The 24,535-nt window shown below is 39.9% G+C and overlaps 2 protein-coding genes across 8 annotated transcripts in view; one reads left to right on the top strand and one right to left on the bottom strand.

Moving 5' to 3' along the window:
- L3MBTL3 (L3MBTL histone methyl-lysine binding protein 3) overlaps positions 1–24,535 on the bottom strand; it is a 79,776-nt gene that overhangs the window by 53,177 nt on the left and 2,064 nt on the right. For 4 of the 7 annotated variants that reach the window (XM_030490240.1, XM_030490239.1, XM_030490242.1 and 1 more), the window contains exons 2-5: positions 16,928–17,039; positions 4,766–4,877; positions 2,379–2,538; positions 1,261–1,399 (exon numbers count right to left, since the gene is read on the bottom strand). In XM_030490240.1, the coding sequence (XP_030346100.1) occupies positions 1,261–1,399; positions 2,379–2,538; positions 4,766–4,877; positions 16,928–17,029 (513 nt within the window). In that variant the 5' untranslated portion in view covers positions 17,030–17,039. Of the gene's footprint in view, positions 1–1,260; positions 1,400–2,378; positions 2,539–4,765; positions 4,878–16,927; positions 17,040–23,491; positions 23,585–23,824; positions 23,977–24,331; positions 24,503–24,535 lie in introns of those variants that run through there. The other 3 variants (XM_030490245.1, XM_030490246.1, XM_030490241.1) reach the window with 3 other exon arrangements.
- The window catches only part of TMEM244 (transmembrane protein 244), a 39,904-nt gene continuing 39,256 nt past the window's right edge, over positions 23,888–24,535 (top strand). The window contains exon 1 of the mRNA XM_030490247.1: positions 23,888–24,072. The gene's annotated coding sequence lies outside the window, so the exon portion shown is untranslated. The remainder of the gene's footprint in view (positions 24,073–24,535) is intronic.

The raw sequence follows: 24,535 nt of genomic DNA on the forward strand, positions 1-24,535 counted from the left end.
AGTAACATCATTAGTTCAGAAGTCTAGTACAGTAAAAATGAAGACACCCAAGGTTTAACTATGACTTCCTTTAAATGGCTACTGACATAGCTCTCTGCTATCGCAAACAAACCTGTAGATGTCTAATAAAAACAAAGCAAGCCATCAGTGACAAATCACAGCAAACAGGATGAAAACGACAGAGGACTCTCAACTCCCACCACTCAGCCAGCCAGCCTTTTCTAAGCCAGGGACAGATCACAAAGCCTTCAGCACGCCTTACTGCACCAGAGATAAACAGCAATATCTTTGGCATGTTCATGCTTCCAAAATAATTTAAAGAAAAACCTCTTACAGCTTTAGTCTGTTCTTTTCAAATGTACAATTGCTTTACTAACTATAAAATGCACTGATCTTTTTTATTTATTTCACTGTTTGTGTATTAACAGTTTTGTTAGCTGCTAAACAGGTGAAGAGAATAAGTTCCCATTTGAGAAGGCAGACGCACAGAGGCCATGGAGGTGTCCCCTGACTTTTGCCTAAGATACTGCTATACAGACAGCTACAAATTCCCTTCCAACAACCCTAGGGTCTTCAGCCTTTTGACAATTTGGCAGTTGCAGAGCTCTCCCCTTCTCCCTCAAAACTATGCTCCTCCCAGCAGTGTCAAAGCTATTGGGAAGAAAACAAGTATTACAGGAAAACGAACATTATGGGAAGATACTGTGATAAGTTAATTCTAAAATGAAGAATAAATCCAAAAGGAAAAAACCAAAAGGTACCCCAAAAGACATTACACTAACATAAACCAAAATCAAATCTTTAGCCACGATTTTCTATGGCAAATTACGCTAAGAAAATCGAAACTATTCTCTTCTTAACTGCAATGTAGCTTTCTTTGTAAATAAATTATTGGTCTATAGCCTTTTATTTATGTGCAGAGTGACAAAATAACAGGTGTTGGCAAATATGTACTCCTGTTTTTCTATGCTGAACATATAGCAAGTCTAGCTTAGTATCATTTTTCCTTTAAATTTTTTGTTGTTTTCTTAAGAAAATAAGGAAAAGAGTTCAAAACCAGCTCTTATCAGTTCATTGTCAATAATTACAATTTACAGATGAGGCATAATCAAATTGGTAAGTAAATCAACTACTTATTGTGGCGCTGACAGAGTGATGCCGTCACTTCTCTTTGTAGACTGATGAAGTTACTGACATTGCAATATAAGGCAAAACTCCCACTGACATACTTGCGGGAATGGGTTTATGATGCATACTAACAGTTTCATCAGGATTCTCTTTCTTCTCCCCATTATCCCTGGACTCTTCTCTGAGAGGTAATTTTGCTTTTCTTTTCCGAATGCCTTTGGAATCATCTTCCCCATTGCATTCCACGCTGGGCTTTTCCTCCTTTGGTTCTCTATTACAAGAGTAACAAAATGACACAAAGCCAATATTATTTCACTTCTCATATTCATAAAACAAGCAAAAAGCAAGTAAATTCGAAGGTCAAGTGGTCGCTGGTCCCAGAGTATCATACCAAATATATTCTTAGAAATGCTACTGGAAATTACATCTGTCAAATGAACTAATCTGAAAGACACACAATTGCAACCGCAAAAAGAAAGCTGTCAGCTTACACTGAACAAGTTCTGCATGTTTTAAACAGTGTGTCTTTTCCCATGTACCATCAAGTCTCACGGAGAAGAAAACTGTGAAATGTTTAGGACTGCAGGGCAGTTTACAGAAAGGAAAGCAAAGGTAATTGTTAAGACTGACAAATCCAATTGGAGAAAGCTGGTATGTGATGTACAAATTGCTAAACATGCAATCAGAACAGAAAACTTCGAAGCAATTAGCTAAAAATGAAGGAAAATGCACACAAAAAAATTCATAGATGTTAAAAACTGCCATAATGCAGTAATATATAATACAAAATGGACATACTAACACAAACCTTCTTTTATGATGAGATGAACTGCACTAGCTAAAAGGAACTGAGAAACTACAGTATGCCCATGTTTACACTCACTGTCATCTATAACATAGCTCTTGCACTTAATTATAATGAAGTTACCACACCAACCATCTCATTACTGATTATCTTAATTCTAATGATTATGAAACAAGGTGGGAGTCTGACACTGATTCATGCATCCCATAGACTGTTTTACCGCTTGCATCTGACAGTAGAACACAGCACACTGAGCAAAAAAGACTGTCTTCAACATCAGTGTCAGACAAAACCAAATACTGTTAATGCATTTACATAAAATACAGTGAAAGAACCTTAGAAACCAACGGAAATTCACCAAAACATGGCTGCTTAATATCTCCCTTTGATTTCATGCTGCATTTATGCCAAATTCTCTGTTTCTATGCATTATAATAGCACCTACTTGTTTTTTACTTGCTGGGCACATTTCTGGCTGCAAAATTTTCCTTCAGGAACAAATTCTTCTATGGTACCATAGTGGTAACAGTTTTCACAGAAAACAAGTCCATCCATTTTTGCAGTTTCCTTCAACCTTGTGGGAATCCCTGTCTTTTCTGAAAAGGCTGCACAATGGAAAAAATAACTTCACTTAGGTAGAGGTGACACATTTCCAACCATCCTCAGCAGGCCTTGCCAAGCAAACAGTAGAAGAGAAGTCACACCACTCTTGTTAGAATTAAGAACTGGGAGTTAGTGTCTGTATGGGGTCCATATTCCTGGCAAGTAAATTGGGTTTTCATACTGCAACACAAGAGAGGAATCCACCGATTTCATGCTTCTGAAATCAGTGAAATATTGACACTGCTTGATGTGACTACCTGTGGAAGGAGTGAATTTTGTGACAGGCACTGCACTGGCTGCCCAGCCATTACTGCATGGACCTCATCACCTCACCTCCTGCTGACATGCCTCATGTTGGACCTCTATAAAAGGTCATTTGGGAAAAAGATCTTGGGGGGAGTGATCTTTCAACATGTGAACTTATTTCTGGAAGTAAACCACTGACTAAATCTGCAGTCTCTCACAGCAGTAGCTATTGCTCAACCTGCCTGTCCTCCACCACAAGTAAAAAAATCATCGATTTGTAACAATATTTTTTTCAAATACAAAGTTACTCATCCTAAGCTACAATTTCCCCACAAGAGGTGTGTAGCCTAGGAGAGAATGAAGTTTCTTTCACTCACAGGCAAGTATGAAGCACTGGCAAGTTCTCCAGCTTCTAGAGCAGGTCATTGACTTTGCACCCCCCCAAAAGGCAAATTTCAAGTCATAAACTCTTTCTTTTGCTTGAGCACCTTACTCTCTTTGAAGGCAGAGTCAAATGAACTTATCTGTGCAGACTATTTCCACTAGAAGAGTATACCATTTATGTGTTATATTTACAGTCTAGCATCATTAGTGGTTCAAAACAACTATTTCCTCTCACAATGCAAAATTTTAGCGATATTTTTACTTCTAGGGAGCATTAAATTAGTCAAGAAAAGTGTAACGTAATAGTAGGATGCTTACTTAGCCTACCTATGTGTTCATAAATACTTTCATTCAGTATTAGTATTATTTGTTTGGGGTTTTTTTAGGTTTCTCAGACCACAGTGATAAAGTTGAGTGCTTTACTGCAGTTAACTGTGACCTCTGAATCTAAGGAGAGAACCTGTTCTGCTACTATGTTATCACACTGTTGCCACTCTCATCACAGATTTGAATCTTGAATAACTATCATTGCCTTGGAGGCAGACCTACAGAACAGTGTACCTGTGGTCTGAACCTGCAGACCTCACAGCTGAGGCCCAAACTACTTTCCCACTGGTGTAAATGTTTCACCTATTCACAAAAGTTAAGACTTAATGGTGGGAGAGTAGCAAAGGAAAACTTTCATTGACTTTGCTTATTGTGTTTATACTGATAATTATTAAACCAAAATTTTGAAGTCTGCTTTTCAAAGACCATACAGAATGAGTATTTTAGAAGAAAATTGGTAAAATACAATATCAAGGAAATAAACTAGGTAGTTGTAAGTAATCACAAAACCAGCTGTGATATTCTCTTTCACACTACTCCTTCACTGCTGGAGTCAGACCGTCAAGATTTTCAGGACCTATGACCATGTAAAACCAGCTTTTTTTGAACATAAAAGGTGTTTCCTTAGATTAGTATTTTGAATCCAGGAAACACCTTATTTGGCAGACAGATACTACAACTATTAGAATTTTATTATTCAAGATAAACATAAATGGTTACTACACGCTAATTTTAATAGTGTAAAAAAGCATAGTCAGCAGGAACAAGGCAACAGTGCAAACACATTGACATCAGTGTTAGCAGCTGAGCAGCAGCCAGTATCATGTGAAGGCAGTTTACAGTGCACAGTATTTCAGTCACAAATGAACTGTAGGCAGTTAGTAAAGTCTGTGGGCAGACTGGTGAACGAGTTCAACAAAAATAACATCTGAAAAATTCTCAGTTATTCAAAAGTAAGAAATTGACTATTTCGCAAATCTGACAGAGGGGGAAAATATCAATTCTAAACTTAGAAAAAGTTACTGTTAGAAAAAAACATGACGGCAATTGAACTTCAGATGTTTAACAGTGGAATTATTTCCTTTAAACTTAAAATGTATTTCTTTTCACACTTATTAACACCCCAAGAAACAAGTAAAATCAGAGATACCCTGTGCATTAAAGCAAATAAGGTTGGTTTGCCTGTTTTTGGAGGGCAATCTTTCAAGAAAAACCGATATATTAAACAAAATATAGTCTATCACAGAAAATGTCTATCACCTCTTAACTGACCTTCTTGAGCAGTTGGAACCATCCACGTAGTGGTAGCAGTTGCCTTTTTAACACTTTCCATCTCAGTTTCATCTGTAATCACTTCCAGGGCCCCAAATTCATTCACTCTAAACTGTAACATAAAACAAATGCCATAGAAGATAGTAAAAATTTACTAATACTCTCTTACAGCATCTTCTTCTATTCACCAAGATAGTTTTTACACAGTGTCCTCACCATATTACCTTATTTCTATGTGTAGCTGCTTATCCCCAAGGAATTGGAAACAAGCCTTTGTTGTTTCTATCAAGCAAAATGCAAACTCATTTTGTTATCTAAAAATATTAATTTGCAATAGATAATGCTACAAATGCCTCCACATGCACACACAATAATCCAAAAATCAATAACAGAATTTCATGGGAAAATCTCCTAACTGTATGCTTTTCATTGCCAGCAAAATAACACACTCCACTCACTGAGTATTTTTGTCAAGGAAAAAGGAACTGAATGTCAAATATAAATGCTTCACAGAGTACAGAAATTTCAGCATCCTCTGAAAACACAGTACTTCTCCACTGTAAAGTGCACATAAACAAACATCTCAAGGCAGTTTATGAGCTGTTTAATTACATGCTGAACGTGGTATTACTGTCAGCCAGAAGCAAGGCTCAACAATACCCCACATGCTGTGCTTACACAGGAGCACCGGGAGTTATAGCCATTCTGCTGCCAGCTGAAAAGCATCTTCCAAATGCTGTAATGATTACAGCACTACCAGAGGAAAATAAACTTCAGCTTTCCAGTCACAACGTTGTTTGCAGGCCCAGCTGGTTACACATGTTGAACTCAAGGCAGCATTCTGTCCCTGACTGAACAGTGAAGGGGTGTATCTCTCTGAGCTTTGCCACAGAGAACAGGTCTTTATCAGTGTGATGCTCTCATCAACAAGAATAATTACACCTGAGAGTCTTTTCAAAGTTCCACAGCACCCACCTGTGAGAATATTCCTTAAGGGCAGTAGCATGAAGCCCCTTTCTGTTTCTCTGGTCAGGTAACTTCACCTGGGGAAAATGAGAAGGGAACAACTGCCCAGCACTACACTGACTTTCTCTGTGCCTCCAGAGGCTGCAGGATGAATTGCAGCTATGGTACAGTACTAAAAATAAGCCATTCTGGCTGAAAGCAAAGGTAAGCCCCATGCGTATATATCACAATAGAGTGCTTTCACTAATACAGTCCTTCCAACTTCAGCATTTGCAAAGAACCACTGGGTCCTAAGGAATGTGAGCAGCTCAGAAGTAAGCTGAGGGGAGGGAGAGGAAGAAGAGGAAGGCCTCACACAGTCATAAGGCTTCCGCAGCCAAGATTTTTACTTGTTATGACAATGCTCAGAACAGGTACGCAAGTGTGGGCAAACTGTTGATACATCCATCTGGTCTGAAAGTCCAGGAGTTCAGCCTTGAACTGAAGGCAGTAACACCATATGCTCATACTCCAGTGTGTGGTCAGACTTTCACGTTGTTCCATCCAAAGAATAGCAGTTACCATTCAGAAGATCTTTGTGTCTTATAGCTGACTTACGTACCCAACATGGTTCTTATTCTGGTTATGCTCATTTTTGCTACTGGTGCTTTGCTGCTGCTGGAATAGCTGGATGCCAGGAGGAAAACTTTCCTTGCTTCCAAAGGCTCTAACTCTGCAAAAGCTGGCTTAGCAAACAGGCTGCGAGCACAGACTAAAACATGGCGCTGCAGCCTACCAACTAAGAGGCCACAGAGAGGTTACTAACTGACTTCTGGAAACACTTGCCTGCACCTTCATATATAATCAGCCAGAACATCTGTAAACCAAAGGTATTTCTGAGCAGTCTAATTAATACCTATGATATTTCTGTATGGTCTGATCAATGTTCAGCGCTGACACTATACATATGTTCCTCCTCCACTGTGGCCTCCTGTGGTACGTAAAGATGTCACCCTGGCTAGTGCAGTGACCCACCGGTCCTTCTCGCTTCAGATGGCTGACTGACAGGCATCAAACATGATGAAAGACTGGTGACTGCAGGGAAGGCTGCTCCCAGCTACCCTTTCACTGGAGGGTGTTCATGGCAGCAAGAGCCAAACCATTAATGAAGCAGCTCTTCAACAGTTGGGCTACCACACCAAGATGGGCGCAGTGACGGAGAATAATCAGTCAGTACTGCCTTAGCAGGCAGGAGAACACAACAACGTGGCTGTGCCGCTGCCTCATCTGACCTCTCTATCTCCTGCTTTTGCCCACAGCCTCCCCTTTATCAGTGTCAGAGGCCTCCAGCTCCTGTTTGGACACAGACTTGAAGGAGATATGTCTGCTTTCGTTCATTGCTTCCCTAACTACAGCTTTAGCATTAATGTGCATGCTGAGCTCTCCGTAGCTGACCAGAAAAATGCTTCAAATCTGGGGAGTGGGACTCTGGTTTTAGCTGGGGAGAAAAAGCAATGAAAAACTTGTGACAGAGGTTAATTGCTTAAAACTGGGCTACATAGATGTAGAGAGCAGAATGCTGCACGAAGCCATCACAGGGTAAGAGCTGCCAGAGCAATGTGCCAGCTAGTGTCTACTGTTGGAAATGTGACAAAAGGGAGCTAGAGTAATCGTGGTTTATGTGTCTATGAAAAAAATTAGCACTTTTGTAAGCCTCTTCTACTTCGAAAGTAAGGAAAAAAAAAAAAAAATAAAGGTTCTGTCGTAACATTTCCTCTATTTTTGGTGACCCAAGACAAAACATATTAAAAGCAGTCCTCCCAAGGTGTCTTGACAGTGTAGAAGTTTGCAGCAGGTGATACAGAGGGAAGAAAATAGTGCCATTGAGCTAACTTCTGAAGATGGATCCATAGCTTTCTGAGAAGTAAAAATTTGGGTTTAAGTCACAAAACTCCAGAAGTAAATGTATATATTTGCACTGGATGAAGGGATTTTCTTTAAACCTGTCTTCATTAAGACACATAGTAAAATTCCCATTGATGGAAACAAATCCAGGCCATTATCAAATACTTTTAAAATTATCTCACAAAGAAACCTGATTTTTGTCACTTCAGTGTTTAAAAGAGAATAAGTTACAAAGCTTGTTGGGTATGAATTTAATCCATTTGACTTTTGTCAAATGCCTGTTTGCAAATTTTAAGTAACCTCTTAGGAAGATAATTTTCTATGCCACCCAATTAAGCCAATGGTCTTTTAACACAAACTGAGCTGGCAGGATGAATCCAACTGTTAGTAAGTATACAACACAGAACTTACTTAGCTGCCTTGTTTAAAAGTTTCCACAAGGATCAAAAGGGAATTAAACAGTAGCTTCCATCTAAACATCATTAGAGATTCCTTCCACTCAAGAGCTGAGATACATTTTCACATTCTGAGGAAATGATGCCCTGATATACCAGGATTTCAGCTTAGATGACAGTTAATTTAATCCCCAGGAACATTTTAATATTCATAGAACAAATACAGAACACATTGAGGGAAATGAAGGCTTAAATAAAAAATAATCAAACATCATAAATACTTTCTGAACAATTTCTGTCTAGCCACATGCTAAGTTCTTCTACAGGGATCAAAATTACTATGAATACGCATTTAAAAAAAAAATAAATTAAAATTGTGTTAAAATTTATACAGGATTGGAAAAAGTATCGTAAGTCACTGAGATGAAGCCTTTGTTTACTGCAGGCAATAGTACCACATAAAGTATTTCATAAATGTTTCAGCTGCAATGGAGAAACAGCCAGTTTTCTGTTACCAGTGCCTCTACTGAGTGTCCATCCCTGAATTTCTTTCTCAAAAAACCTTCTTCTAACTTTTCATTTACATCTATTCATAGCCAGTTTATATCCACTTGTTCTTAACCCTATGGATTACATAGCTCTAGCACCCCAGCGCTTACTATGGGTATATATTTGAAGCAAGGAATTATTACCCTGAAACTTAGTTTTATTAGGCTAGGCACAAGCTCCTTCTGTTCTTCTTGTGGACTTCTGCTGTCCCTCCTCCAGTGGCTTTAGAACCTTTCAATTTCTAATGGAAATTCTTTGCCTTACCACGCAACCTGGAAGGCACTCCGTAGTTTTATGCAGGGGAATTATATGTTAAAAGGGCTTTCAGTTCTCTTTCTCCACATTTCACAAAAATACTCTGTGCATTTGTCACTACATGGGATAAAAATAAATTTGCAAACAATGTGAAACGTCTATCATATTGCAGATTAATTCTTAGAAACGCAAACCTGTTGGGAAGAAATACATACAATCTAGTTTCAAATTAAGTCCCCGCCGTGGCATGTGTCTAATTCAGAGCAAGAAAGATCAAACTATCTGTTTGCTGTTACTTGTGCCCTTTTAAGAGTATATAAGGTTTCATCAGTACCCACAGAGATCAAATCAGAATAAAGGCTGCTATTGTTTCATACAAGATAAAAATACATTTTGGGAGAACAGGCAGTAAGGAAAAGGAAGAAAAAGGAAGAACAATCAAAGTGCAAAGGACAAAAAGGAAGAGAAAAACCCAAACATCTTATTGCATAGCTTTAAAATAAATTAGAAAAAACAGCCAACAGTACCATCTACTGGGCAAGTTAAGGACAAAGAGTGCATTGCAATGAAGACAATTGCTGCATTCTGACAGTAAACTTAAGAACAAAACTTATCTTGACCCCCACAACACTGTGAGTGTGGACTAGCTCAGAAGGTCCCTGCAAAATTTGTATTACCTAAAACAAAAGTAAATTGAGTAAACACTCTTTTATGCCCATGAACTAACTACACTTAAAGCAGCAGAGTTATATAGCAGTCTGCCAAGAGGATTGACAACTGGGACTCCACAGTGATACAAGCCAAAGAACTACACTCAGATCTCTGGTTAGCAAGCAGTTATCATCATTCTTGATTTTAATGACCGCACAGTGATTTCAGTAGGACTGCTCAGATAAATCAGAGCCTTTCTGGCATCTTACAGCTCCTCCTCTCTTCAAAGCAAAGGAATCACCTATAGACATTGTGTTGTCCAACCACATCCTGCTATAAGCCAAACTATTTTTTTACGTATTACTTAAGTTGAATAACTTAGTAAATGCCAGAACTTGTCCATTCAACCATTCTCCTCTTCTGTGTATGTGTGATAAAGTCTTTACTTGCATGATCACAAACTATTTTTTCCAGAGAACCCCGGCCCCAGGCAGGGGCTGAATAGCATTGAGAAAATAAGGCAGCTGTTGGGTATTTTTACGCTTTTTCTTCAAGCAGTAAAGTTAGTCTTATTTACTCTACACAGTTTGAAAGTAGAATGACTATTTATTTTCTTTTAAAAAACCCCCACTGAAATAACAAAGAGCATGTATCTAAGAAAGCTTTAGGCACTCTAGCAATTACTGTTACAATGCAGTGCAAAGTAATTTCTGAAACGAAATCTGTTCTCAGCCACTTACAAAATAAAATAAAAGTATCTCTTCCTAGCTCTTCATCCTTCTGAGTACTTTGCTCCCAGCTTATTTCAAAGCACTCAGTAAGCATGTGACCCCTCATGCTTGCCTGGTCACAAAATTTTGACTTTTTCAGGTATGAAGAAGGCTAGGGGGATGTGTCCCTGCACCTGACTATTCTTCGTCGCTAATGATGAGAAGAGATCCTGCAGCACGCTCCTGCTCTGTAAGTATGGCTAAAGACAAAAAACTTTCAGTAGGATCCCAGGCTGTTTAGGGCTTCCTAAATCATAACTGGCAGAGATTAAATTCCACACCATGACCAAGGCGCAGGGCCAGACCTCCTCTCACTGGGGTGATGCTGTCAGCAGCAATCTTTTATTGGTTTTAAGATGCTTCAGTTACACTGGAATAGGCAAATCCTCAAGTAATGGAGTAGAGAGAACAATATGCATCCAAAAGGAAAGGTTTTTTCCTATCTGCGCAGGCACAAGCAAGAAAGGATTATTATCATATTACAACCTTAAAAAAAAAAAAAGGAATATTGTCTCATCACTTCTGAACTGAAAGCTTAGGTACCATCAGAAAACACACCTTTAGCAAGAGAGACTGATGTTTCCCGAGCAAACTGCTGATACCCCAGTCGTCTTTGCAGTAATGCTTGTCTACTTTATTCTTCGACACTCCTCAGGCTCCTCCAATCCTTGCCCTCCACCCTGAATGCTCAAGAATTATCTTAGTACCAGAGGGCTTCTCAGTGATTTCTCTCCACTGCAAACTCAGTCTGCCTCATTATCTCCACTTGAGTGGGAAATTGCAGTGAAACAGACTTTCTTAAGGTGACACATACATCAGCGACAGAGCCAGAAGTCAAGGCCTGCCAAGATGACACTTATTGATCCAGAAGCTGACCTACAAAGCAACCCTCTCTGAGTTATTTTGGCCAGAATATTTCTAAATACCAAACACCAATACCTGATGGGGAACCCAAGCAAGTTACAAATAAAAAATGAATGGCTACCTGCCAAAGTTTTGGTTCCAGTAAGTTGTTCAGCCCACGCAGGAAAGCTGTGGTAGAAGCAAGTGCAGCACTAAGCTTTCCTGTGTGGGATTTACCTGCATTAATCATAAAATTATTCCTTTTCCTTCCCGAAATCCTCTGCCCAGTTATTTAAAAGTCTAAAAGCATCCACAGCAAATGACACAGTACATTTTGTAGCAAAACAGCACGTGATCACTTAAGTGAAGACTCTACCATAACTACAGATGAGGAAGTCCAACTAAAGATCCAAAGGTAAATCTAATTCTGACATTTCTTGGCTTTGGAGTTTTAGCAATTTTAATAGCAAAACTTCCTTTCTTTGCTTTTTTAAAATAAGGCAAATCATTTTATGACAATATAAAGTTTTAACCAGAAACCTATGGCAATGAAATACCATTGCACTAAAAAAGCACAGTACTTAGTTATTGCCTGAGACACTTACGGTATTTCTGACATATAACCATGTGAGAAAAAAAAATGTTTTCAAAATGTGAATTATCTCAAGCAAGCTTGAACGCAATTTCAGAATAGGCAGGTGGAAGAATGTACCTTACTGCCTTGAGTTGTTGTACATATGCATGCAGAAACACAGCCCTCTGAATCACCATTACCTTCTTTACAGTGCAGCTGGAAATACCAAACACCAATGATCATTATTCCACCATTCATGGTCCACTATTACAGTAGGTTTCCTATGGTATTAGCTGCCCAACTTTATTTATTTATTTAATTTCTTCATCATCTTTTTTTTTTCTTTTTTTCTTTCCCTTCAAGCACAATTTGCAAGCTGGAAATAATGACCAAAATTCTGTCCATGCAGTATATAACAGCTCACTTTCCAAACAGAAGCACTAGAAAACTCATTACGAAGTACTTCATAAACTTCTGTCACTGCAGTAGGAAGTGACTGTAAATTATTACAGCTTTTCCAATTTAATGAGAACATTTAAATCTTGAAGTGATGGTGTTACTGTGTGCACTCAGCACAGAGATTAAAAAAAAAGGAAGAAAAAAGAGAAAAGAGAAGTGTATTTCACATTTACATTCACACCATGCAGAGTAACTGGTAGGCACTGATGTTTTTCAGACGAGCATACATTACTTAGCCTGCCACATGACGGCATTCTGTAATTTGTAAACTATTTTAAACTCTACTGGAATTCAAGTTTTCTGTTTATTTAAACATCTTCAAAGAACTAGTATACAATGCTAAAATTTTTGTTCTCAGTCTTTGGTGCATCATACTGTACAATTTTTAATTCTCCCTATCCCCCCTGTAATTTGAAATTCTAGCGTTTTCCACAACCTGTCGCACAGCATGCTCAAAGCAGCATTCAAGGAGTATTAACTATTTTATGACTATTTGTGCTAGAGGTTTAACAAAATCTGTGTGAGAATGTATTTCTACAGCCTTCTCCAACTACAGGTGACAAAAATCTAACCATTAACACTGCTTAAACTAAATGAAAAAGAACATTTCCAGCATTTTACCGATGTGGAAACAGATGCAAGCATAAGAGAACATGGCATGGCTGAGAATGGAGGTTTGGTATCTGACTTGGTTCCCTTGCTTTGATGAGACTGGGAAGTGAGTGCCCCCTGGTGCAGAAACGTCTGGTAGGCATGAAACTGCCCATCGGACTTTGTAACAAAAAGAAGTAACGCATTTTCCTGTTTCTGATTTAGTTGTTCTTCTGTATCCTAAGAAAAACTAAATTTAAGCAATAAGAAAAATACTGAGAAAAGTTATTTGTGTTTCAAGCATTTTACACTATTTACAATAGTTTTTTATTCATAGAGGAAATTATATTCACAAAAATGAAGTGGTGAAGTGGTTCTTAAAAAGAATGGCTGCTCAGATAGACCTGATAACCTGAGAAGGCTGGATATTAATACAGCACACAAGAAAGAGATTTCTTTAAAAGTGCATATGTAAAAAGAAGCATGAAGCTTCATCATGCAAGCAGTAAAGACAAGCAAATGCCATATGACTTACATGACTAAAAATAAAAACTTCAAGTAGGTAACTCCCAAAATGTCAATATTAAAAAGTAGCATTTCAATGTTTTGGTGTGCGTTTAACTTAAAGCATGCTCACAAGATGCAGTTTTGCAAATCTGTGTGTTCAAAGACAGTTTTCCCCAAGATTCTGTGAAGAAAAGGGACTAAATGTGAGAATGTAAGCAATGCATTGTCTGCAATGAATAGTTCAGCTATTGCTTATTATTATAAAAAACACAAGCACTCTAATTTATTACCTAGCTGTAATCTTTGGATTTGTGCATCTTGCTATAGTGTCTTCACCGGATTTTTCAATTGCATTTCAATGTAAATATATGGCAACGGTTTAATATCTTTACTGGAATAAGTTATTATAATTTTTGAAACGTACATGCAAGCTTACAAGCACTAACTGCTACATAAGGCCATTTTCTTTAGGTTCAGGACACAGTATTAAAATACTCTTGTTACCAGGACAGTTCAGGTAAACCATTCACATTAACCCTATTCTGAGAATTCCACAAAGAGCAGAACATATCTTCCATGATCACATTTACAGTTTCAAGAGATTAGTCACCCTTTCAACCACCAGTATTTCGAAGCAGCCCTGAAAAATGAGTTGTTACAATTATCTCAAAAGCTTAAAAATCCTTACTATTCTAACAGCTCAATTTATTTTGGTATCTATATAAATGCCTAGTCTTTCACTGGGTCTTGGTGCTCCCTGGTCCAGTGATCACACTAATTCTGCATTGTTAGAAAATATTTTTCCTTCAGTCGGTGTTGGAATGACTCAATTTCAATTTCATCCAGTAACCCTTGCTTTTATATTTAAAAAAAAAAACCAAAAAAACACAACCAGAATGAGCTGCCTGGCCAATTCTCTGTATCTTTCATCATTCTGGGTACATTACCATTGCACCTCTGACTGTGTCTTCCCTAACGGCTGGATCAAAGAATCTTTGTCCAAAAATACTTTTTATTTCCAAATAAAAATGAAAAACTGAAAAACACCACAAACACCTCCCTATTCCCCCCCAAAAAAAACCCAACAAAACAAACAAAAAAAACCAAACAACAAACAGAAGCGCAATCTTGAAATGAAGCTCATGCTTTTCATGAACAGCACATAAGTAAGAACCTCCTTATGTGATTTCTTGACGTTACCCTCAGCTACACCTCCTGGTCTCTTCCCTCACTTCGTATGGAAGCTTTCCCATTCCTCACCTAACTAATGACCTAAACTTTGCTTTGGTTTTGTTTCTTTTGACACAGAGTAACCAGAACTGAATAAAGCAGGCACCAGTGATTTATATGAGATTGTTATATCTTCCCGTATTGTTCCCCTTGAAGATTTGTATTCCTTGAACATTTCAATATTATGTTTGCCTTTCACACAATGTTGTTTATTAAAACAGAAAGGAATTTTAAAAGCCTAGACTTTAAAAAAAAAGTAAAAAGCCCAGAACTGGTCAGGGATGAGGAGAGGCTGATGATAGCCTTGGCAGCATCAACCAGGAGATGGTGAAGTCTGAAATCCTGAAAGTGAGCAAAATGAACACTGAAACAGCACTGGACTTCAGGAGAGGCAGATTTTGGCTTGTTCAGAGATCTGCTTGGCAGGATCATACTGAAGACTGCTTTAGAGGGTAAAGAAGCCCAGCAAATCTGGATATCTCTCCAGGGAGTTCAAACCAGGAGAATGATGCATGTCAATGTGCAAGAAGTTAAGTGAAGTTAAGAAAAGTTAAGCAAATGTAGATGAAGGCCAACAAGAACTAACTAGGGACTCCTGACTTAGTTCAAATGGAAAACGAAGCAAGCAGGTGGTGAAAAGGGAAATGTTATACAGAGAAGGTATATAGTGATATTGCTGCAGTGTACAATGATGAAATTAGGAAACCCAAAGCTCAGCTGGAGAAGAAACTAGGAAGGGCAACAAGAAAGGCTTCTATATGTGTACAGGCAGCAAAAGCAAATCACCAAATTGGAAGAGTGGCTGAAGGACAGCGTTGTGATTCAGAAAGCCCTCAAGATGCTGAAGAAATGGGCTACAAGATCTCATGAAGGTCTATAAACACACACATGAGGCCCTGCACCTGGGATAGCACAGCTCTAGCACAGTGCACTAGTACAGCCTGGCAGGCAACTATCTGAAAGCAGCTTTGCAGAAGACAACCTAAGAGTTGAACATGAGTCAGCAATGTGTCCTGGCAGCAAAGCTGGCCACAAGCATCCAAGGCTACTTTAGCAAGAGGGTAGCCAGCAGGTCAAGGGAACTGATTATTCCCCTTGATTTAACACTGATGGGACAATACCACTGTGTCCAGCACATAAGAGACACTGACATACTGCAGCAAATCCAGCGACTGTCCACCAAAACAAGTGGGAGCTACAGCAGATGACATGCAAGCAGAAGCTAAGTGAACTTGTTTGCTTGGTGCTAAGAACAGAAGGAGAGATTTTACTGCTGTCTTCCAGTAGTTAAGGGAGGATATAAAAGGGATGGAGCCAGGTTCTTCTCAGATGGGCACAGGAAAAGGACAAGAGGCAACAGACACAAGCTGCAAAAGGGGAATTCCAACAAAGTATCCATAAAAAGAAAAAAAAAAATAATAAAAAAAAATCACTAATGCTGGAACAGGTTGCCCAGACAGATTGTGGTACCTCCAACCCTGCAGATAACCATATCCGTACTGGACAAGACCCTGAAGTCCTTGTGGTGTTCTGAGGTCCTTTCTAAAGAACATTATTCTGTGAATCTATTCTATGGTTCTGTGAATAAGAGAAAAAACAACAACAACAAAAGAACCCCAACACAAACACACACTCGCAACATATACGTCCCAATTTTCAAACTTTTTTGACTCCCCAACAACACAGCTTATATCAGGCACCGAGAGATATAAAGTTATTTTAAAAAACACAGAGTTTCTTGTGAGATCCCTTTTAAAAAAATAAACTATAAGAAAACCTCATCAATGTTAGTCTAAATGGAATATGAAAATATTGACTATAATCAACAGAAAACAGGCACAAGAAAGTCTCTAATTTAGCTAATGCAGCAGAGGACATCTTCTGAAGACACAGTAAAAAGTATGAGATAAATAAAACATATTTTGAAAACAAAGTTGTTATAATTTTCTTCAAAAAATAAAACCAGAGTGAAAAATGTAATTGAAAGTACTATTCCAACGTAATTCAAATTTCTAAACTAAATCCAACTCAGAAGCATTCGCTTGATTAATTTTTCTAGGCACCCACACGACAAAAGCACAGCAAAAATAAACTATTTTTAGAACTAAAAAGAACTAAGAATATGAGACATTGAGAGTCAATGACAGTATAAAGATTCTTAGTGATATGGTAATACAATGCTCTAAGTGGACTGAATTTTCACACTTTTGAGATTCCTTTTGGATTTTGTGCACTTGATTACTTCTGTCTATATAGTGAGGCAGTGCTAATTTATGCCTTCCTACGGGGATGACGGCTGTCTGTGCCAGCACCAAAAACTGAATCAAGAAACTCCAGAGCTAAAAGCTAACAGGCTACAGGCTCTTAACTCGAGCTGCAGATTCATGTTTTATTCATAACAGCAGGTACCTACACACCAGCTTGTGAAATGCATTCTTTCAGCATTTAACATTTTTATTTCACTTACTAAAAAAATTATGTATCTTACCTTTAGGTCACTTCCTGGCAAAGTACCTATGCCATCCTTCCAGTCCATAGCACTAAATACATCAAACTCTTGACCATTTCCACTAGAGGCAGATTCGTTCATGATGCATGTACTAAAAAAAAACAACAAAAAAACCAGACAGACAAGAAAAAAGAAAATAAAGATTTTTATCTGAAAATGCTGTAAGTGGCTTAATGCTTGTATCACTGGACATTTCTTCGAATGCACTTCATAGTCTAGTAGCAAATGCTTCCCTCAGCATACTGGCAATGTGAACAACTGATGACAGTGCTGATAATACACATTAATGTAATAAAAGGAGAAATCTTCTGAAAACCTTAAAAAATAATACCCGTTTAACACACTAGGAGGCTATAATGAGGCTGTATTGAAAAGAAATGAGAACTTTCAAACTGCAGATAAATTGACATGGGGAAAACATACCTCAAGTAAACCTAAAAGAAACATTTGTTCTGAGGAAAGCAAGACACGAGTGCATGCCTAAAATAAATACATTAAGCACTGATTAATAGACCTGCATTTCCTTAATATCCGATAACATGCTGCTGTGAATGCTTCACCCAAGTTCAAACTGAAATTTCAAAATTAATTTGAAACCGTCTTTCATTTTCACCATCCGACTCAGGAGACTCAAATATTCCTCGTACATACAGTTTCACTAAATTTTGATTTGCATTTTTAAGATTTATTTACATGGAGAGAAGCACACATACACCAGAGAAAACTACTACTTTGCAAGACTTTATTTTACTGGATACCTCTGTTTCAGACCAGTGAAAGGAGAGGAAAGAATATTTATCTTCAGAAATACTGGATTTGAACATCCTCTTCTGTGGGCAGAGTTTAACCCAAATAATATGCACAAAACAGAAGCCTGTAACACTTGCCACTGACCCCTGGCATTGGCCCACTGCTTGACAGCATCAGCTGCACTGAATTGTAAATGCTTCTAGCAGCCAGTTTTGACTACCAACTTCCTCCTTTCCTCTTCCTACAAACCCAGCAATCTTTGAATCCGTGGCCTGGCACCTAATTTACTATCTGTACAATGCGAAATCTGACTCATTCATTTTCCTCCTGAAGAACTACTGCGCTACGCCTTGCAGCTGAAATAATTTGCAGAAAATTAGCTCTGTCTTTGGTTTGTGATCTACTAGCAAAAACTCACCCCTCTACAAATTTACACTTTCTGAACTTTTTCGCAAATGCTTTCTAAGCCTCATACTCCGTCTGCAGACTGCAAACTTTTGCTGCAAGTATCAGTATTTGAAATTCAAATAGGTAGAGAGCTTCTTCAGTGCTTGACCTTGTTTTCTAAAATCTAATTTCTAACTTAGGTCCCAGTCCCAAAATCTGTAAATATCTATTAATACGCTCTGGAAATCTGGAATTTCCACAAAAAAAGACTGAGTGGTATTTGTTCACTCACAGATAACAGAAAAAGATGCAAACTAAGCAGAAGTAAACTCAGGACATTTAGAAGCCTTTTACTGAAAGTTTGAGGGGAAAAATGCTTAGCTAGTTAACTCTGTTGCGTAAAAAAATAATCCAATTTACACTTTTTTAATCAGAAAAATTGTACCAGTCACTGTAATACCACCACAACAAACAGATACTACTCTGGTTTTGAGTCCGCAATGACGACTCCCTTGTAGTTCTCCTTGGTTTCCTCCTCATTCCCAGCAGAATTCTTTAAAACCCTGAACAACACCTTACTCCACGAATACTTTGGTTACACTACAGCCACTACACAATATCAACCAGATAACAGGGGGTGGACCTCAGTCAGTAACCACTGCTTAGGGTGAAAGCTTCTACATTCCCCTTTTCATACAACAGGTAGGGTTGATACAAGGCTCTTCGAGAAAACTTCATGTATTTTACATGACAAGCTTGAAGTTAGAACCACATGATCTTGTCTTCTCCATCTCCAATTTCAGTAATCCTCTGTGAGAAAGTATTGAAAACCATACCATCAATGCACAAAAATTAATTTTAAAATATGTCAATAGTGCCACTCTTGTTATAGACACACTTTGCAACAGAAACACTTGGGAAAAAATGACATCGGAAAAAAGAAAATTTAGAGCCCAGCCTACTTAGGCAGGATGCGAACTGTGAAAGTAAAAAAAAATATTCAAAAATGTTCAGAGCATACTTCTCTCAAGAAAATGTACAGATTTTAACTTATTTACACCTAACAAAGTTTCCCCAGGTAACAATCAGCAATAATAACATATTCCAGTGTTTGATAAGGTATTCATTAGTGTTTTCCTTTTAAAATTAACTCTACATCAAAGACACAATGTGTACTTTCACACTCTGCAGCCTTCACAAGTGTTCTTGGTGGAGATGAAAAGGTCACAGGGCAACGCAGGTAGAAATTAATTCACCAAAAGGAGTAACATTTAACAAAATATCGGTTTCCAGCTTTGTTGATTTTGAACAGATAAAAGATAGGACTATTTCCCTCTGCTAATGGTAATAAGGAGCGAGATAGAGACCAGTCAAATTGTTACGGCAATAAGATACTAAAAAAGGATGAAATCATCGCAATGTATACATCTAAATCACAGAACAAACTACAGAATGTCTTATCTACTCATTTTTGTTTTTAAAGCTCTGATGTAGTTCTTTGAACCAGTGTAACTCCTTCCATAATGATTTCATTTGCTATCATTTCTGTTGCTACACTTCCAGAAAAGTAGTAAAAATACTCAAATAACTAGATAAATAATAATACTAGATTAATGAGGCAAAGTAAGTACAGTACTGTTCCTATGCCTATCACTGAATGCCATTTGACATGAAGGAAAGGACATAAAAGTAAGAACTTGGAACAGTCATCTTCCAAAAGCATCTCCAAAATCTACTATTAGGGATGTAGCTGTATCTCAGTCTTCACAGACATAAGCTATAACATTTATAGAGGAGTTTGCTGCATGTTAATATTTCAACATCAACTTTGGTTTAGACATATGTAATAAATGAATTAAAATAAGCAAGCATGTAAAATAAGATTAGCCACATCCCTTAGAAAGAACTTTATTTTTGCCAACTGGTTCAACAGTAAATGAGTCCCTCACAGAGGAGATACTTAATAACAGCACTAAAAATTAGATACTTTCATCTGGTGAAAGTCTCTCCAAAGATGTAAAGCAAAGGAACAGGAGAGAATATGCCAATTAAGCTTACAAGTAGTTTTTGAAATAATTATAGGGTTATGTAGTGAATGCATAAAAAAGTAATAGGATACTTTTTTTCAGTCAGCGCTTTAAAAAACTACCTGACACCTAGCCAAATTTTGAAAATCTAAGATGCCACCTGTGAAATGTCTGTATGATTTCTAACCAGCGGGGCCAACACGAGACCAGGTCACTGGGCAGCAGAGACAGGAGATTTCTGCAGCAAAGCCACCAGTCAGCACTGCCAGACTGGCATAACCGGTCTGCAATGGCATGTCTTTTTCTTTTCATGCATCCCTATGTACTCTTTATTTTTACTTTTTAGGATTTCTGCAGCCACCATGACAGGATAGCTTAGCAGATTTCCCCCTTGCTGGTCCTCTCCCCAGCCAACAGCTCTTGCGAGAACTGTGTTCTCGCAAAACTGTGTATGTGGAGCCAGAGCAGGTCTCGGCCAGCAGCACCAAGGGTGAGGTCCAAGGAACAAACAGAAGTCCTTACAGAGCCGAGGCATGGTCCCTCTTCCCCACAAGGCCGGGTGACACCACCACTGATGGATGTTCAGAAACAAAGGCAACAGGTGAGTTTTTTATCCTAACATCACAGATGGTTATTTTGGGCACCTCCAAGGAGGGGGCTGATTGGTGTGGCACCCACGGGCTACAAGGACACATTTCCCCTACACAATAAATCAGGAAAACAAAGCAGATCACAAGGGGACAACTTGGTGTACCAGATCTGCAAATACACTTACTCACTTCCAGGCACCAAGGGACAAGTGGATGCTCAGCTTCAGCTTTACTTGACCTAAGAATGTGAATACTACCAGGACTGACCTGTTACACCGCCGAAGCCACACAAAGCAGAAATACCCCCTCACATCTTAAGCTGCATCTGCTTCAGAGAGACTTCGTATTAAGCTGGCTTCACGATGACAGCAAAATCAAAGCCAACTCACTGTAAACCCAGAAGGGCAAGCTCTGCTTTTCTCCTCCCAATCCCCTCTTTGGCCTGGGTGCACCCAACACTTGTTTTTTTATCACCCTTCATCTTTTTGCACCTGATTCTTCACTGAAAGAAAAACAACCACAAGAAGAACAGTGCAGGAAATAGTAAAATGCTTTGAGGCCATCCACCACATTTTAATATACGCTTTGCTTTATACCTGTTCAATGATTCAACTATTTTTATATTTCATTAAAAAAAATATCTGCAGATTACACATTTCCTTCCAAGTCTCATTTTTTGTTGTTTAGGAACTACTCTACTAGTTCTGCCATGTTTCTATTCTGTATGTTGAAGAGCTGTTTGAGTAAATTTTACTATTTTGCCAGTTGCTTATGAAGTTTATTACAAGTTAATTTATAGATGAGATACTTAGCTTCTATACGTACTCACAAAGGGACACCAGCTTAAAAAACTTTGCCATTCTGAACACTTGTAACAGAAAATGGACCAGATTTCCTGTTGATGATGTCCTTTCAGCATTATTTCCTCTTCTTTTACCTGTTGCTACTCTTCTGCCTGCTAGATTCTCCAGGGGTATCATGTCTGTTTGTTCCTGCTTCCCAATACTTCAGCTTGAAACCTTTTTCCTCACAGAACAAATGTGGTCACAGACACATTCAAAATGCTGTGAAGCCTGAGTCTGCACCAGTGCTAAAGGAGGTTCATGCTGTCCTCACCCGAGTCTTACCTTTGTCAACAAGCTAACATAGGTATTGCTGTAGCATCGCTAGAAAGAAACTGGGTAACACAGTTACACGAAGCCTTCATCTACCACCTCATTTTCAAATATCCACAGAACTCTATAGTAACAACAGTTACCCAATACCAAAGCTATCCCATCATCTAATGAAACAAACCACTGACGACTTTCATCTTGTTCATAAAGAACCTGCACCTCACACCAAAAAAGCATTTCCTCTGCAATGCTTTCATGACTCCTTTATTCCTGTTACTGTGTGCAGGCCCGGGTGGAGGTTTAACCTACTCAGATAGCAATACTTGAGTACAACTCTGAAAAGTCTTGATTTCTCTTAATTCCTTGAACCAGGCACAGAAAGTTACAGAAAACTTCCGCCTTTTTGTATTTGTGTCCTCTTCCCTGTGCAGACACCTCCTCGAGAAGAACTGTGACGCACCAAATCTTCTCACTGAATTATCACCTGACCTATTTCAAATTGTTATTTTTTACACCAAGTTAATTCAATATACATCCAAAGGCTCCTTTTGCCCGACTCGTGCCCTACTCTTCTTCTTCTGCCAGCTCTCGGCAGCTTCCATGAGCTCTGCTGTCCTTTAACAATTAATTCACCTTTTTCTAGCTCCTAAATACACTCAACAGGTTACTGCATTTATAGACCTTCCCTTCTCCCTCATAAAGAGCTCGATTCTCCCATTGTGATAGGCGGTCCTACTACTAGAGCACTAATAAGCCACAACTATGCACACACACTATCACTCTTCTCAGGAAGCCCCATGCCAGGTAATCACTGGTTCCTCACACCCACCACTTGCAATCCATCATCCTTCTTACTAGCAGTATTTAAAAACCCAGAGAGTAAATGGAATAGCCCACAAAAAGCCAACAGCCTTTCTTCACAGAATAGGCGATGCCTAATAAAACTGAACAAGTCAGAGGAAAAGGACTCATCACATAATCGTTTTCTTAAGTTACTAGAACTTTTAAAAACAACACTAGAAAAACTCATTAAATTGGAGGTGAAACATACAGCACTACAACACACAAAACCAGAGTTCACTGCAATTGCCCAACTGTCAACAAAAACCATCCAAGATGATTGGCTTGGACGCCTTCATTAGAGCACCAGTTCAGGAGAAGACCAACTGCATCACAGTCAAAGCTGCTGAAATCACACCAGGAAAAAGCGAATACCCGCACCACCCGATTTAAGCAGAGTGCTTTACTGCCTTCAGCTGCCGGTTTCAGGGAGTTTCTCTCTGACAGATATTCATCACACAAACTTCTGTGAACCTGATAACTTCCTTGGTAAAACGCACCAGTTTCCTGAACAGCTTTTAAATTTGCATTAAGAAAACTGTGTCACGATCCTGAATGCAGACTATTTCCGAAAACGGCACACGCTGAAGTTTTTGTATCCCGAGTTTTATTTATGCTCACCACCTGATTCACCATTCATGAGTAGAAACAAACAGCAAAAATGGTCAGTCCAACGCCACTCAACTATACGAGGGAAATTAAGAAGGAAAATAGAACAAAACTGAAAATGGAACTCGTGGTTCCCTCCACTGCAAAGCTTAAACATACCCCCCCCCCCATGCTATTAATTAAGCACAGGTAATTAAACACCACCGAGGAGGCTGTGGCCCTCACCACCCGCGGAGACTGCCGCATCTCCAGGGGCCTCCTTCCCCAGCCGCGCTACCCGCTGCCGCTCGCACCGCGCTTTTCACCGGGACAAGCGACACGGCCACGGGGCGCGCCGCTCCCCACGCAGGCCGTGGGCCGGGCCCACCCGCGGCGAGGCGGCTCGGAGCCGGCGGGCCCAGGCCGCGGCCGCCCCGGAGCCGGCCCTGCCGCCCTCCCTCCCGCCTTCCCTCCCTCCCTCCCGGCGCGGCGGAGCGGAGCGGCGCGGCAGCCGGAACGCGGCGGCGAGGCCCGGCGGGCGCGGCCGCCGCTCCACGGCGCCGGCAGCCCGCGGCCTACCACCAGAGGTCCCTCCTTGGCCAGTTTTGCGGCGTGTTTTTGCTGCACTTGAAACTTTCTGGAGAAAACCCGGGCTCAGGTCCGCGTCTTCCCCAGGCTCGGACAGAACCGCCGAGACAAAAGCGCCCGCCCGGCCGCCTCCTGCGAGGAGCGCTTGGGGAAAGCGGTTCTCAAGTTGTTCCGTTTGTCTCCTGAATTTGCCTTCCCTACAACACACCCCCTCTGGGAGCAATTAAAGGGAGCGGAGGGTGAGTGCCCCTGCCCGGCGAGGGGGCAAGCGCCGTGCGGGGGGGTGGGAGAGGAACTGGGTGTTAAAGTGTTCCTGAGGAAGTTGCACAACGAGAGAGGGACTCTGCTTGTTTACCGGGTCCTTGGCTTTTTTTTTCCTTCCCACCCCCCCCCCCCCGCCTCCTTCCGCCCCCCCGAGAACGGGATCCGGGAAAAGGAGCCTCTTTCCTGGTGGAAAGGAAAAAAAAAATAATATTTGAAAATTGAAAAAAATATTACCTTCTACTCCCTCCTCCCCTCCCCCAGCGCGGAGGAGGAAGAGGAGGAGGGGGGCGAGCTCTTTTTTCCTAGGGGACTGCGGGGGTTTGCTCCCCGGCCGCTCGCAGCCGACCCCCGGGCATCCCTCGGCGGCGAGGTCGCCCCTTCCCGCGGGCGGGGCGGGCACACGCCGCCCCCCGAGGGCTCGCCCCCCGCCGGCCCCGC

This window comes from Strigops habroptila, chromosome 6 (genome assembly GCF_004027225.2).
Source record: "Strigops habroptila isolate Jane chromosome 6, bStrHab1.2.pri, whole genome shotgun sequence".
In the NCBI taxonomy this organism is placed as follows: domain Eukaryota; kingdom Metazoa; phylum Chordata; class Aves; order Psittaciformes; family Psittacidae; genus Strigops; species Strigops habroptila.